Raw genomic sequence first — 16,529 nt, forward strand, 5'->3', positions numbered from 1 at the left:
CAGATCTAGCCATAGATATCTTTGGGGCCAGCAGGAAGTCCTCTTAAAGCCTTTGAAAATTGTTGACAACTTGTTGACCTGCTGTGTTTTCCACTCCTCTCTCCTGTGGTGTCAGGAAAGCAGGGAAACACACTTTCTCTGCTAAACTGAAATCAGAGTTAACAGGGAGACTGATCTAACCCTTGATGAAAAGATGCTCTGCCACTAATCCTTTAGGCTACTGTATCTCTGATTTTTTTTTTTTTGAGTTCTCAGAACCCAGAACAGTTTAGGGGGAGCCTGTTTAATATGATTTACCTCCAGCTGAAGGGGTAGCTGTGCAGTTACCAAGCCCATGATAAAATGTCTTTCATAATGCTGTCCTTTTTCTAGGGTTTGTGGGCATCCATCCCAGTGGGATGTGAAAGAATCTTACAGACTTATGCCATGGATCAAGTGTTTTAGTTCAGGATAATGACACCTTGCACAGTGGTCAGCCTTAGGGCTTCACAAAGCTGTGGTTGAGGAACCACATGGGAACACCATGATAGTCTTGATGAGGCAGATGCAGGTTGTATTACTGCAGTATTTTCCCTGCAGCAAGATGGATGGCTCTTGAAAAATATAAATGAAAAAAAACAAACCATGCAAACTCTTTTATTTAAAAACTACTGTACTTCAACTGTTATAATCTAAAGCAAATTTCTAGCTAATCTGAAGGTGCTATGTTAATGTTTTAAAGCTGCTCTCTGTATACCCAAATTTCACTTAGTGGAATTGTGCTTCCTTCTCAGTGTATCAGCATGCTTTCTAATTATTCTACTTCCACGCAACCATATATTCCATTCTTCCTCTTTTTGTTTCTCCATTTTTAAAAGAAGGAAAGCCAACATCAGAATATGTAACCTACAAGATTGTAGGTTAGTCATCACATGTTCATTTTGTCCATTTTCTGCCCTTCTGCCCTTTTTTTCCTGCCCTCTGATTGCACAGTTTTCCTTTGTATTTATACAGTGTTGGGTGTGAATAGATAACTGTATATTTCTGGAATCTTTGTTTAAAAAATGAGACTATTGTTATAGTTGGAGAAGTAGCATGGCACTCTGTGATTGCTTAGATGAGAGTCAAGGTTTAAGTTCTGCAAATGTTGTAAGCTGCCTATTATTCAGTGATAGACCATAGAAGCTGAGATTGTGTCCATTATTGTTTAAAACTCATTTTAACATAGCAAGAATTTCAGTGACTAGCAAAATCTTCCTCTGATTTAGTTTTTGATTACTCTTCTAAAAAAAATAAACCTGTTAATTGTAATGTACCTTTAAATATTTTTAAAATATCTTGATTGTTAGAGGTTGGTTGGTTGGTTGGTTGGTCTTTTCCCAGAGCATCAGGAAATGTTAGGCTTTGGCTTGTTTCCATCCTTTAGTATGAATTCAAGAGGTATTTCAGATATGAAATATCTGGCCTGGCCCTGTTCAAGACCAGGTTGGATGGGGCTGTGAGCAACCTGATTTAGTGGGTGACATCCTTGGAATTAGATGATCTTTAAGGTCCCTCCCAGCCCAAACCATTCTGTGATTCTGTGATACATTCAGTAATTTTGGCGTGAAATGTATAAGAAGTGGTGGTTCATAGACTCATCCTTTGTCAACTGCCTTAGATCTGTAACAGATGTTAGAGTTGCAATACTGGTATCCTAACCTGTAAAGGTATAATTAGTGATTAAAGAATGAATGAAATATTTTTAATAATTATGGCTTAACTTTAAAATGTACTGCTTAAAAATATCACTTATGTTCTCAGTTTCTTAATTTTTTCAGAATTTCAGCAGTGCACACCACTGTAGTAGATCAGCCTGTCAGTTTGCATCTTTCCGTAATTTTCCGTATTTTCTGATTATTACTTTTATTTTTTTTTCCCCCAAACACATACTGATAATGGTTTTCTTCTGCAGAGCTCTGATAATGCCCCAGCTCCACCAGCTCCTAACCAGCGAGTTGTAGAGGTGGCGATTCCCGATGTAGGGACTTTTGTGATTGAGTCAGAGGAGGGGGGTTATGACGATGAGGTACATTTGATTGCGGTTGTGTGCACCGCTCCTCCTTGGTGCTTTCTTGTGCTGCCTGATGAGAAGTTCTGGCATGTTTGCACACAGTGACACTTAACAGATTTCTGCAAAACTAAATGCTTAACGATTTGTAATCTTAACAATATATTAATTCGTAATGAAATATGAAAGGAAAGCACTACCTACTCTAATTGGGCACGCTTTGCATGGTACCGTTTACACTGGAGGTGTATTTGTCTTTTCAGCTGTGAAAGTTGAATGTTTGTGTTAGGCCAAGTAGCCTTCAAAATGCTGGTGATAGACTGCACACCGCTCCATTATTTAAAAAGTGACAGGACAGTGAGTGATGTTCTTAATGTTTGTGCTTCTGTGTCAGTCCAGTAAAGCCAATGTTCAAGTCTGATCTCTTATTTGCCAAGGTTAAGCTTTTCAGGCTTTGGGGATTAAATTATCCGTGGAAATAACCTGAAACTGATGTGGCTGGTGGAGCTGACTCTTGCAAAGCTTAAAAAAAAAAAAAAAAAAATTCTTTTTTTACAGGTCAGGCCCAGGGTGGTGCAGGTACCTGGTACTACTTGAGGAATAAACGAGAAGCCAGTTGTTATCCTGAGAGACATTATTTTTTGCTGCCCTATTTTAGCAGTAAAAAGGAACATTAAACTGCCCTGCCTTGACACTGCCTACTCTGTGAATATTTTGGTTGGGGTTAGTGTTGGGGCAGCCCATATTCTCAGGTGTCTGAGCATGTGTTCTTGGGGGGCTCTGGGGAGCTTTAGCTTCCCTAGGCAAATGGATATTTCAGGTCATTCTGCCCTGGAATTGTGATCAATTGTAACTGGGATTATGGGGTAGGGAGTAAAATTATTTAATTGACATCATCACCCTGAGTTTGGCTTCTCACAGATGTGTAGTCTCCACCTTTAAAGACATGAGGATTTAACCTCATATAGTGACCTGCTTTTTTGTTGGTTTTCTCTCCTTTTTTTTTTCCACTGTTGTCCCCATGCCATTGTCTTTTTAGAGGAAAACTTTCTTGCTTATTTCCCTGTTCATTTTGTAAGTGTGTTCACTTTTTTTTTTTTTAAATGTTTTTATGTGTGGGGAAACTCTTGCAGGGAGTTTCAGGTTCTTCATCTTTTCTTGCTATGCCAGTTGCTGTACCAGCTATACCAAGGAGAGAGGGAGAGTTTTTCTTTGCTCACAGTTAACAAAGGAGAAAGGCTTTTCAGAGTAACCTAAATGTCTCAAATTGTATGTAACTGATGTGAATAGCTGTGAGATATGTGTCTTATGTTTGGCTTTGTGTTCGTTAATTGTTTTGGGTTTGATGTTTAAGAATTTGTCTGCAAATGCTTCAGGAAGCAATTGCACTTGTAGCAATGAATGAGTCTCTGATTTTGATGTTGAAATATGCATAAAATACAGGAAGTGTGGTTTACTGTGGTTTTAGTGTAGTGTGATTGGATGATTTTTCTACTTGAAACTTTTTTTTTTTATAAATCCTTTGGCCATGGGTAGCACTCATTCAGTGTGCAGTTTCTGCTGGATACTAATGCTGAACGATGCATGTTCCTTTCCTGGGAAGTTTGGACCATGTAACTTTTTTGACACAGTTTTCTTCAATTTTTTTTAATAAGATTCCTTTGATATTGTTACAGTAAAACTATATACACATGCCGTGATTTGATTTGCAGAATATGCACACCTGATCTGTATTGAATTGTGGCATTTCAGTGTATGCATGCATTAAGTTGCTTTTTTTCTTGCATGAGACTAAAAGCAAATTGAATTTGGTCATTGAAATAATAATCATTCAAAACTTTTACCTTAAATCCCTTGTGGCAGGTCATGCTGACCCCGAACATGCAAGGTATTATCATGGCTATAGGTAAAGCCAGGAATGTTTATGACAGGTGTGGGCCAGAAGCAGGGTTCTTTAAGGTACAACTAACATTTTCAACTTTTTCTCCTCTGACTTTTCTTGTTAGATATGCTACTCCCTCTACCCTTTGATGTATATTAAGTCTTTTCTAGCATCTATACATATTTGTCTATATCAGTCATCCATTTAGATATTTCTCCCTTGAAAAATAGACAAATATTTGCCCTGTTCATTTCAGTAGCTTATATACCTTTCTGCATTTTAGCTTTCTAGTAATAGTAGTGAGGAAAATAATAGTAACGTGAAACCTAGATATGTAATCAATAGGAATATATTCCCCTCCCCTCCTTTTAGTAACTTGACTTTTGGGACATCAGTTTTTTCACCCAGGGAAATTAGTGTTTAATCATTTGTTGTTTATTTTTAAAAGATGTTCTTGTTTAATACTCCTTAAAAGATTTTTAAAAAATCTAAATTACTTTCTTTTGTATAACTGCATGGATGTCAGTACTATTTATTATAACATTTTTTATTACTGGGAATTAGACATTAGGCTTCTTGTGGTTATTGCTCTTCACAATGATGCCAGATTTAAAAATGTGTTCGTTTTCTTAAATACACAAACTTCTGAGCACTTTTAGCTCGTAGTCTTTTCAGGGTATTAGAAATGGAATTACTTTGACATGATGTAAAATCCTCTCAAATGTGATCTGGAGAGGAGGAAGAAGTTTCTTGCCTGTTATTGAGTAGCAGCCTGTTTTCTTCTTAATTGTTATGATGTAGCTCCACTAGAAGAAACTGTCAAACCCCAAACCCCCCAACAAACAACAGCCAAACAAACAAAAAAACCCCTACCACCGCCACCAAAAGGTTCTCCAACCCCTTGGTAAGGAAATTTGAAATCTTGTGGGTTGGTTTGTTTGTCTGTTTGTGTGGGGGTTTGTAATGGATACTTAAAGAGGGGTTATGACCATAACATATGTTTGCAGGGTTGTCTCTGTTAACTGTGCCTGCCCTCAGGGAATGGAGAGACACCTGCTATAGCCTCTGTTCAGTGAAATGGAGTTAGTATGGGATTCAGTGCTGGTTGTTTTTTGGTTTATTTTTCAAACTTACTACTTAATGAAAATATGTCAGTATTTTTTTATTTTTTTTAAGCTCAAAAAACCACCCTCATTTGATCAAATCGCTCCTTACCAGAAAGTTTTTGATTATACCTAGTTATTTTTTTTAATATGGAGGGTGTTTTGATAGTTTTAAAACAGAAATGTTGTTCAAAATAAAATTATATTTAGTGCTTCAGAGTTATCAAGGCAATACTCAGTTGCAATGTTTTTCAGTCTTTATCTTTGAATGCTTAAAAACTTCTGCTTCATGGGGACAGAATTTGTCTTTGAGGTAAAAAATGTTTTGACACTAAATTGTTGGAAAGTAGACAACTTTCCTTACTCATTTTCTATGGAATCATGTTTGCAATGGCTTAGAAGAGGTGGAACGTGATTAATTTTCAAAAAATGAATTAGCATGAACATAGGTTGATGAACTGATCCTACTTAGTAACAGAATTCAGGTTTTGAGATTTATCAGATGAAATCTCACATTTCTCCATAAGCTTATTGTAAAAGCTTCTGTATCTTTTAATTCTGTTATACTCTGTGTTTCTTTGTGATCGTTTTTTATGAAATCAGTGTTTTCAGAAAATTTTGGGGGTTTTCCATATCTTTGTTTTAGTGTAACTCGGGTGAAACCCCTTTGATGTGGGTTAACTGCCAAGGTAGATCTCAGGCTTAAGACATGACTAAGATTCAGATATTTCTTGGTCAATGACCTCTTCCAGTCATCCTCCTTTAAAGTTTATTGACAGCCCTTGCAGAATGTTTGCCGTGATACTTTTTTCTACCGTCCCTTTTTCCTGTATTTTGTGTAAAGAAAGTGTTACTTTTTCATTGTACATAGGGTTTCTGAACCTGTATTATACTATATTGTTTAAAATATGAATATAAAAATAGAGGCTTTGCATTGCATTTTTTCCTACGTCTCAGTAATTATATGAACAATTAAAATGTCTTAATAGCAATTTCTGTTTGCTTCTGGCCTACCTCAATAAACAGGGTTTAACTGTTATCCTTGCTGGCTTTCCAATAGTAGAACTTCTGTTGTAAGATAATAGAAGCTCTGTCTGTGGCTTTTGGCATTTATAATGTTCTCCCAAACTTCCTTTTTAATGGGAATGCATATGAGTATTTAAAGATATTGATGCTGAACAATCTCTTAAGTTTTAAAGTTCTCCACACGCTCTGTGTTTAAGCCTGTATGATTATTATCCTACCCACTCGTTTAGTCCTGAAATAAGATATGTACTAGTAGAGGATGGGAGCCCAAATTTTTGACAGTTACCTGCTGCTGCCAGGTATTACAACATAAAGGAGTTTGAAATATTGAACAGGGTTGGTTTTTTTTCTGACTGCTTTGGAGCTTTATTTTGTGCAAATGTTGTATTGAAACTTTGCTGATGTGTTAGCAAACAATCTCATCACCTCCCTGTTTTGAGAGATAAATTATGGAATGTGTTAACATTTGTCACCATTTTTCTAATTATTTATCTTGCTGTTTTTGTTCCTGCTGTATAGTTTCAGTGAATGAGATCTAATGAACAGAACAAATTATATTCATTAAAATCTAATGTGAGGGCACATCTGGAAATGTAAACACTTCTGATGACCTCTAAAGTTGACCAAAAGTATTCAATGAGGTCTCCATCCTGCCCTATAGGAGGCTAATACTGTTCATATTGATTTATTTTTTTCTTTATAAATCCTATAATTTCATCTTTGTTGAGAGACATTCTCATTCTCACTTAGTGTTTCCAAAATCATACATGTTCATTTAACTTCCCATAGAATTTATTTTATTCATGCATTTGCATTTTAACCATATATTAGAGGTACTTTTTTTACATTATGAATCTTCAGGAAATTTCTTTAAGTGTTGGAAATCTCATATGAGCTTTGGATTGTAAATACTTAAATCTCTAAGCATTGGATAAATCATCTCTCAGGGAAACATAGCACAGGATTGGAACTGCTTTTGCAGTAAAGGTTTACCTGGGATTTTGACAGGCATAATTTGGAAGAAAAAGAACAACTTGACAATTTGTCTGGGGTTTTTTTGTTTCTTTGTTTGTTTGCTTTTTTAAAAACATAGTTTGGACTTCTTAGAAGGGTGAACTATTGAACTGTTAAAAAAATATTTTATAGGCAAAATGCCATGGGATGTGAATTGTCTTGTTAGCGTTTGTGACGCTGGAGTTAAAAGCCAGAAGGAATAATTTTTTTTTTTTAATTATGTAGGCAATTAAATTGGAATACACGCGTTTGCTAAAATTAGCCCAGGAAGATCCACCACCTGAATGTGATTATCGTCTGCGTCATGCAATTGTTTACTTCATCCAAAACCAGGCACCAAAGAAGATAATTGAGAGAACATTACTGGAACAGTTTGGAGATCACAATCTGAGCTTTGATGAAAGGTAATAAGATCTGCGCGTCTCATTTCCTGTGCTCACAAATGTGCTCTGGCGTGTGGAGACACCTCTTCATGTTCAGCTCGTGCCTGTAATAGAGGGAAGGCTGGTGGCTTTAGTTGGCTCTATCTCCTAGTTAATAGCTTGCAAGTTTACTTGGTAAAACATATCATCTTTTATAAAAATCTCTATAAAAAGAGTAAGCAAGAAGTTGGGTTTCTATTCATATAAAATAAGGAGAAATACTGAGTGTTGTTCATAACTTTGCACATAGATCTCTGTACTTTCTTTCATTGTGCATTTCCTCACTGCCCTGAAAGCCAGCAGTAGACAGCAAAGCCTTACAAGCTAAGTGAGCAACTGAATTGAAAGCAAGACAGTGTCTCTGTTTCATTCAAAATTCTGTCTACTTAATTTTAGAAATAGACAAATTACAAGTTAGAAAACATTAGTCTGATTTCTGTGTAGTGAATAATCTAAACTTCTGCAAAGTAAATGTTGGGGTGTTTCAAGCCGTCTGAACTTTTAAAAGAAAGACTGAGCAATGTGGCAATTTAGCAAAATAAAACAAGAAGTAATTCTTTAAATAGCACAGGCCTCCATCACACCTACTTCAAAAGTGTGCTCTCTCCTGCTGATTATACCATGCATAATAAAAATGAGTAGCATTTTCATACTGGTTTGCATAAGGCTGTAGCTCATACTGTTTGAAGCTGCTGTGTTGTGTGGATAATACCCTCTGTGAATTTCCAGTAATATTTCATGATTTCTTGTTGCTTTTTGTAAGGTGCCGTAACATAATGAAGGTTGCTCAAGCCAAACTTGAAATGATAAAGCCAGATGAAGTAAACATGGAGGAATACGAGGTCAGTATTTCTTATGCTTTAAATTAAGTTTTAAGGTGAAATAGTTACCAGTGAGCTGAATTTTGTCTTCGCAAATTTCCGCTTATCTTGCACTGAGAAGTTAAAACTGATTATTGAAAGATCATTTGTTTCTCTAGAGGCTGTTGTTGGTCTAAAGCTGTTATTTCCACATCTGTAATTCCAACGTTTGAGCCATAAATAAATGTCAGGTTGGAGTCTGTCCGTAGTTCATTAACGTGTCTTGACGTCAGCAACAATATTTTGTAGCTTATCACTATATGAGCCAACTGGCTTCTCTAGGCAGACAGAGCTGGCAGTGAAGGAGTGAGAGTGGTCTAAGCCCAGCCTTACTCATCCTGAGAACTGGGTAGCAGGCACAGCCACATTTGTGCTTTTCCTCCAGGTGTCTCTGTGGCCATTCTCATTTTCTTATGAGCAGCACATTCTTCTTTTTGCTGAGGCCATACATAACCAGCTTATGCACTTAATATTTCCTCCTGTGTAAAAACTTGGAGAGAAAGTAAGAGCGAATCTGGGACATTAAATAATCGTGATTATATTTGCAAAAATAATTCATCTCACAATTAAAGCTAAGCCTGTAGCTGGTTTTACAGCAACAGCTTCAACTCTATGTAATAATATTCATTAAGACCTCTTAACAGCGCACCACTTACACCTCATTGTTGTGCTGTTAGGTCCAAAGAACTTGTTTAGGAGGATTATGAGAGTAATTATTCCCTCACAAACCAAATGAAAAACATTTGTCATTTCTCATTAACGTGTCCAGGACCTACAATAGATACTCCCATATTACAGTGTGCCCTCTGTAGCCTGTGATGGGAAAGGGCCCTTAGAGTTGCATTTCTGGTTCATATTCTTGGCTGTTCAGGGATCAACATTTTACCATTTTCAGAATGACACTGCACAGAGAGAATAAACAATTCTAGACTTAGCTTTAAGAGTGGGGAGTTAGGGGTGTCTTCTGTTCCCCTGCAGATGTGCCCCTTTTCTAGCTGCTGAGGCAGATGGTGGTTTCTCCATAGATTGTGTCAGTATTAGTCCTGTATATTGAGTTGGCATTTTATAGACCCTTTCTCAAGCTCTTTTTGTTGAATCTGTAAGAAAGTGTGTCCTCTGGTGTGCTATCCCCTGTTTTATCTTTAATGCACAATTGAAAGTTGGCATCTAACGTACTGTAGTAAAAGTGCCTTTCTCACTTAGAGCATTTACCTGTAAAGTAGACCAGGAGTCACTTTGTATAAATGGTGAGGCAGTAAGATAAATGTTCTACTCCAGTACCAACATCTCCACAGTCGGAGTTGGATTTGGTTTTTTTGGCACTTCCCATGTAAAGTGTTCAGGCCTTTTCTATGTCATTCTTTTATTGAAATTTAAGCTTAATATTTAGCGTATGAAAAAGCTTTCTAACACTTCCTGAGTAAATAACTAAATGTAGTGTAGGAAAGAAAAAAACGGGATCTTATAAAATTCTTAACTGTGGTTCTCCAAAGATGCTTTGTGTTCCTTTCAGATAGTAATGCATTCTGTAAGAATAATCTCATCTAGAAAGGTTTCAGATATTTAAGAATTTTCTTTTTATTGAGGGAGGGTGGATTCAGGTGGACTTTTCACATATGCAAGCCTACTAAGAGTCCTTAGCACTTACTGTGAGTATTCAACACTAAAAGTGGAAAGAGGGGTGTGTGTAAAAAAAAAAAAAAAAAGAAAAAAAGAAAAAATATATTTCATATGTATGGATGAAATTCTATTTACCCTTTCTTATATGCAGAGATGGCATCAAGACTACAGACATTTCAGGGAAACAACCATGTTTCTCATGGTGGGATTGGAGTTTTTCCAAAAAAAGAGGTAAGTGTTAATATAGAACTCAAATGTAGTAGAGTGATATAAAGACAAAATGTAACATTGATAAGTAAAGCTATTTTTTAAATTAAGAAATGTTTAATGTATTATTAATTTCAGTTAAGCATTTATTCAGTCTATTAATGTCTTCAGTCTTGCATCTGCCTCAGAGCTTCCCACATCTTCTTATCCTTAATCTCCATTTCCAATCTCTTACCAAGCCATGGGTACTTTTCAGAGCACCCTTCATGTGCTCCCTTATTGTTCCTTCTCTCCTAATCTTAAGTGCTCTGGGTATCCCTCAGCCATAAAAATCTTTCTCTGGCACCACACATGCACGTACATTTATCTGCTTTCATCAGCAATCACATTTAGTCAAGTCCTGTCTTACCTGCCATTTTACTGGGTCTTCCCACTAAAACAAAGTTTTGCCTTCTGAGCCAAAACTCCACCAGTGATGGGTTCTAAAGGTCTTGAAAGCAGAACATATTTGAGAAAAACTATCATGCATAGCTGTCATAGTTGTAGCTGATTGTCCTTAGCTCCATGGTGATTCATTCTCTTCTCTTTTCGAATCAAGTCAGGAATTGTGACTGTATAAAATTGGTGACATTTATGTACTTAATGCACTACAGCTAAAATTTATTCTGATCATGCAACAAGGATGGTGATTACAGTATAAATACCTCAAAATGAGAATTAATCAATTCTCATGAGAGAATCCCTCAGTGAGAATGGAGAATAAATGTCTCAAACCAGAATTGTTCAGAAGTACCTCATCCTCCCATGCCCAGCCAAGGGAATGAAGTAGTTAGTTGCAGAATATCCAGTGGTTGACATCTGTGGCGTGAAAATTGAGCATTCACATGAGATAGGAATTTTTGATTTTGGAAACAATTCTGTAGTCAATCACTGATTTTTCATGCATAAAACAGTAGGTAAGGTAATTTATAGTGGGAATCAAATTTAATTCATTGTCTCTATGCTTCATATTTCTCTTTCTTGTCTTGTATCTTCCCAAAAAAGAAAGGCCTCTAACAAACCAGAAAAATTGATTGGAAAAGACACCGCCTTGCCTTTGTGACAAGATATGTGTTTGTATAGTGGCAAACACAATGACCCCATAGTCTTGATTTGTCTTCTGCTTGCTAGCATATAATAAATGGTACATTAATTAACAATCCAAATTGCAATATGCTACCTTGACAGTCTTAAACAGTTTTTGTGCAAAGATTAGTCAGAAGATTGCCTGGCTTACTTGAAAAATAAACACTCTGGGGATGTTGCAAAAAAGTCACAGGCATTGGTGTGGATTACAGGAACCCTCCTTGTTACCCCTGTACTTCATGCATGCTCTGAGCTTGTAATCAGGAATGGAAGATCTTCAAGTTCTTTGGCATTGGGACTCCAACTGTAAAATACCAGTGTTTTCACTTATTTTCCTCTTGCCATAATATATTGTGATCATGCTGTAGGGGAGGGAGCAAAGCACAGGTTTCTGCTCTGTGCTGAACAGCAGTTTTCAGGAGTTTGCAGTTTCAGTACTTTCAGCCTTTTTTAGTAGTTTGGTGGTTTGGTTTTGGTAATTTCAACTTTAACCATAACCTCGTGTTCTCACTAGGAGTTGAGTAAGTGCACAATGTACCTTTTCTTACTTGCCTTAGGAAATTTCTCTTCCTAGTTTTTTTAAAAATTTGAATAAAAATGAGATATCAAAGTGCTTGTTTTTAGGGTAACTGCCTGGGCTGCTTTCAATGCCTGTCATAAGTGGGTTTTTGTAAGTCAGAGAATTAACCATTTCAGGTTTCTGCTGGAAATGGTGTGCAGCAGCGTGAAGGGAGATTGTTAATCTGTACATGAAGGGATCTCTGTCAATTATTAACTGTTAGGTTTCTGAGTCCTCTCTTACTCCTGGTCTGCCAATCAGGCTTGCATTTATCTTCTGCATTTAGATTAAAGACAGAACTACCAACAGTCTAACAGCACTTCTGCTTTTGAAGTGCCGTTGTGGCTTCTTCCATCACATTAGATTTCAGTAATTTGGAAAAGCTTAAAGTTAGTCAATATTAAAAATTCACAGTTTACGTTTTGGAAGTAAGGTGACAGCTTTGATTCTTATTTGCTGAGGTGCAGAATGCTATTAAGAGATTTATGGCAACAGAACCTCAAACCTAATGTGACATAAATGCACAGTAAAGTTTTCAGGTCTACTCAAGGCCCATCCAAAGGCAGTTTTAAAGTGAGTGAAATGATACCTGCTGGTTTCAGTGAGCTCTGGATTACATTTCATGTGCAATGATCTAACCTGATAATAAAATAATTTGGGTTTATGTGTCTAAACAACAAAACTGTGTGGTAGAAAAAAACATTGTGAAGAGATTGGTGGGTAGGGGTGGACTAGACATAAAGCAAGTGGAGTTACCTATCCTTCACGTTACCTTGGAGCAGGTGGTACCTGGATGTTGCATCTAATGCTTTTGTTTCTTCACTTCAGCTATATGGAAGCCTTGCTCTACCTTATCTATGCTTACCAGAATAACAAAGAACTCCTGTCCAAAGGCCCGTACAGAGGGCATGATGAAGAGCTGATATCTCACTACAGACGAGAATGTTTGCTAGTAAGTGAAGGGTCAAGTATATGTTTCAAAAAGTTGAGTTTGCTGCATAGCTTGAATAAAATTAATTAGTAGAAAAGTGTTGCTATTATGTACAACAAAAGCAAAACCTCCCTCTGTTAACAATTTAATACTTAGACTCCCGTATGGGGAAAAAAAAGCAAAAGTAAAAAGGAAAACATTATTTCCCTTTTTTTTTTTTTTTGAATAATCAGTCATTTTTGATCGATTTGATTGGTTACATTTATGATTGTAAATAGTGTGCTCACTGCCACCATGTCTGGGCTAGGTAGGAGCAATGGTTGACAGCACTGGGGAGCAGACTCACCCTGTTGCCATAGTTTTATGAGGAGCCAAATATTGGAAAAGGCGTCAGTGGTGATGCCTTGTCTGAAGCAAGGGGTTTTTTCCTTGTTATGTCACCTTTAACAACAGTGAGAAAATAAAAGCAGGTGACAGAACCTCAGTCTTAAAAAGAATAGTTGCAAAGTTGAAGTTGGCAGGTATGAAATGAAGTGGCTTCAGGAACTGCACAAGATCGAGTGGATTATTAGAGTTTATATATCATTGCTGTAAATGTTAAAATACAGCTGTGGTTAATACGAATTACTAGGTAATTTTGTGGGAACAAAACAAACTGATAAAACTGATGCATGGCAGAATGTGAAATGCTGTATACTTAAAGGCTTTCCTTTTCTGTGGTGGTTTATGAAGAAACTAAACGAACATGCTGCAGCACTGTTTGAATCGGGAGATGATCAGGAAGTGAATAATGGCCTGATCATCATGAATGAGCTTATTGTCCCCTGTTTGCCATTACTACTGGTGGATGAAATGGAAGAGAAAGATATTGTTGCTGTGGAAGATATGAGAAACCGTTGGTGTTCCTATCTCGGACAAGAAATGGAACGTAAGTCATTTATTCATTAAGGTTAAAGGCCCTCATGCACCTTTTTTATAAATATGATGTTTCTCATGACTGGAATTGAACCTATATCATTTGTGCCTTCATGACGTTTTTTGAGCTACCCTGACTTTTGAATAATCCTGTACACATTTAAATAAGAAGTTTTTCCGTGTGTTGCACTGGGGTATCAGGCCTTAAGGGAAACGTGCTTTTCAAATGGAAAAACATTTGTGGTGTTAGACCATCTGAACGGGCATTTATATCAACATCTTTACTATACTAGGAATTGGTATGTCCTAGTTATCGCTGGTAGATCTGTAGAAAGTGGATTATTCCAAGTGAAACTCCTCTTCTTCCCACCCACCATTAAAAAAAAGTCAACATTGGGCAGAAAAGGGAGAATTCCACATGCAGGCGTAAGTGCTTACATTTGTTTTTCTCGCTTGATTTGCAGCCAACTTGCAAGAAAAGCTGACAGATTTCCTGCCAAAACTGCTAGATTGTTCTACAGAGATTAAAGGTTTCAATGACCCGCCAAAGTTACCCTCCTACTCCACACATGAACTGTGTGAAAGATACGCCCGAATCATGTTGTCACTCAGTCGAACTCCAGCCGATGGGAGATAAATTCTGCGACCTTCCTAAGCACATTGTATAAACTTTTTTAGTTCTTAAACCTTGCCTTCCTGTCACAGGGTTTGCTTGTTGCTGCTATAGTTTTTAACTTTTTTATTTTAATAACTGCAAAAGAGAAATGACTGTCCAAACTTTAGCCAGACTGCAAACGATTAAAGCTGAGAATCGCATGGCACTCAGTCGTTTCAACCAGAATTGATGCAACATGCAAGTCTGATCATTATGGCAAAACTGCTTTTTTGCCATTTATCTGTTACAGTATTACTTTGCTTTTATCTTAAGATCCTTTACTTTATCAACAGCTGTCTGGATCATTTTGTGACTGCAACTACTTTAAGTGTCCAGTGCTGTGTAAATACATGGTACTTGGTAGCTTGTAAATGAAATGAAAGAATAAAGTTTTATTTATGGCTACTTCTGTGTTTGCAAGCAGATACCTTGTATATTATTGTAAAATACGGATATTTTTAGAAGAAATATGGTATATTGATGGGTTACTCAATTTTATAGACAAGGTTCTTCAGGATTTATGGCCAGTTTAGATACAGGTAGTCGGAGATTACTGTATGTGAATATATTGAAAAACTGTCACAGTATTATACACTATGGTTTTTTGTATATTCTTCACTGATCTGTATGATACTGCACCTGAACACTTTTCTCTGTGTGAATGGCCATGCCGAGTCTTTTCTAACAGTAAGGACTGGCTTCTGAAGCAAAACAATAATGGCACCTTCCTTCTATTCTCAAAAAAAAAATTAGAGTAAAAAAATTAAAAGTATTTTCAGTAGATATATATTACACCCTCTGAGCAAAATTTCTAGAAATTGATTAAAGTAGAGAATATAAAGGTTTTAAAAAATGGAATTTATTAAGCTTAAGGATTAATCAATTTTTAATTGGTATTTTAGTCATGTAAATGACCAAAAATAAAACCTTAACGTTAATTCCTTACTTGAAATGGGTTGCTATTGTTGCAACAAAATATCTCAGAAATCTTTTATCTGTCCTAACTGAATTTCTATTGGAAGTGAAAAAAAAAAATCTATTGGGCTTCTTTTGTAGAAATTAAATACTGTCTGGTTTTAATGAAGAAACTTAATTATTTTGTGGAAAAAGAGATTTAATGCGTCTGAGGTAATCCTGTTACCTGACACTATTTTGATTCCTACTCTTTATAGAGAACGTTTTGTGTTAGATCAGTAAAATATGTGAATATTTATTTGTATGTTTTTATTGGAGCGACACATCTTTTCCTTACAGGCTTTCAAGAATGGTGTTTATTTGAATATCTACTAATAAAAGGCCACAGAGGAAGGGAAGGACCACCTAGAAATGCAGTGGGCATAAATGTAGGCACCTCATGTGCAAGAAATGGCAGAGTTCACCCTTAGCGCATATCAGTCTTAGAAGCAGTTCACTCTTGAGAGACAGTGGATCACAATATATAGTGACTGGAGTGTGGCCTTCAATTCAAATTATGTTTAGGGATGTTCTCTTCTGTTTTCAGTACGGCAGTGCTTCAAGCTTTTTCAGACTGTCCATTTACTTCATCAAATTCTTTTTTTCGAAAAGAATATTGAACTTTTAAAAGTGAAATACTGCTCAGGAGCCTTTTTTTCAGGTCTGAAACTATTGATGTGCAAAATATCACTCGTCAAGGAAAAGGTATGCTTATTATGAAATGGTAGAGAGGATAAATTTTAAAAGGTTTTACATTTTGCACCTGTTCCACTTTGATCTGAAACTCAAGAATATTCCTCCTTAGCACTGTGTACTCTTAAACAACCTCTTGAACAGATCAGACTTCTCACTTGCCTTTTTCAATAATAGTAAAAAGAATTAAATGTAAAAGAGCAACTCTTATTTTGTTATTGCTAGAAGGTTCTGAGTTTGGGTGTTTGTAGAAGCTTTTAAGGAAAGCTCCCCTCTAACCCTGCAGGAGCCAGTTACCCTTATCTGTGTAATCCTTTGTGACAAACACAGGGGGAAAGCCACTCTTTCTAAGATAGGGAGAGTAATAAATTATTTCATTTGGGAAGAATATCTAAGCGATTTTAAATTAAGGAAGCAAGGAAGGATGAGATTGTTCTTTTTCTTTGTTTTTTTTTGTTTTCAGTTTCTTCAAGTATGAAAATAATCCATTGTAGAACATAGTACTGAAGATAAATATGTGTTCCTTTGCAAAGA

The 16,529-nt window shown here is 36.4% G+C and overlaps 1 protein-coding gene across 4 annotated transcripts in view; it reads left to right on the forward strand.

Annotated features, from left to right (window-relative positions):
• Nucleotides 1–16,193, forward strand: part of USP25 (ubiquitin specific peptidase 25) — a 69,672-nt gene extending 53,479 nt beyond the window's left edge. For 3 of the 4 annotated variants that reach the window (XM_027680876.1, XM_027680878.1, XM_027680879.1), the window contains 8 exons: nt 1,934–2,047; nt 3,893–3,988; nt 7,280–7,458; nt 8,240–8,318; nt 10,108–10,187; nt 12,676–12,799; nt 13,511–13,706; nt 14,158–16,193. In XM_027680876.1, coding sequence (XP_027536677.1) covers nt 1,934–2,047; nt 3,893–3,988; nt 7,280–7,458; nt 8,240–8,318; nt 10,108–10,187; nt 12,676–12,799; nt 13,511–13,706; nt 14,158–14,330 — 1,041 coding nt within the window. In that variant the 3' untranslated portion in view covers nt 14,331–16,193. The remainder of the gene's footprint in view (nt 1–1,933; nt 2,048–3,892; nt 3,989–7,279; nt 7,459–8,239; nt 8,319–10,107; nt 10,188–12,675; nt 12,800–13,510; nt 13,707–14,157) is intronic. The other variant, XM_027680877.1, reaches the window with a different exon arrangement.
• Nucleotides 16,194–16,529: the final 336 nt, after the last annotated feature.

Source organism: Neopelma chrysocephalum, unplaced genomic scaffold (genome assembly GCF_003984885.1).
Source record: "Neopelma chrysocephalum unplaced genomic scaffold, ASM398488v2 Primary Assembly neopelma1_60, whole genome shotgun sequence".
Taxonomy (NCBI): Eukaryota; Metazoa; Chordata; class Aves; order Passeriformes; family Pipridae; genus Neopelma; species Neopelma chrysocephalum.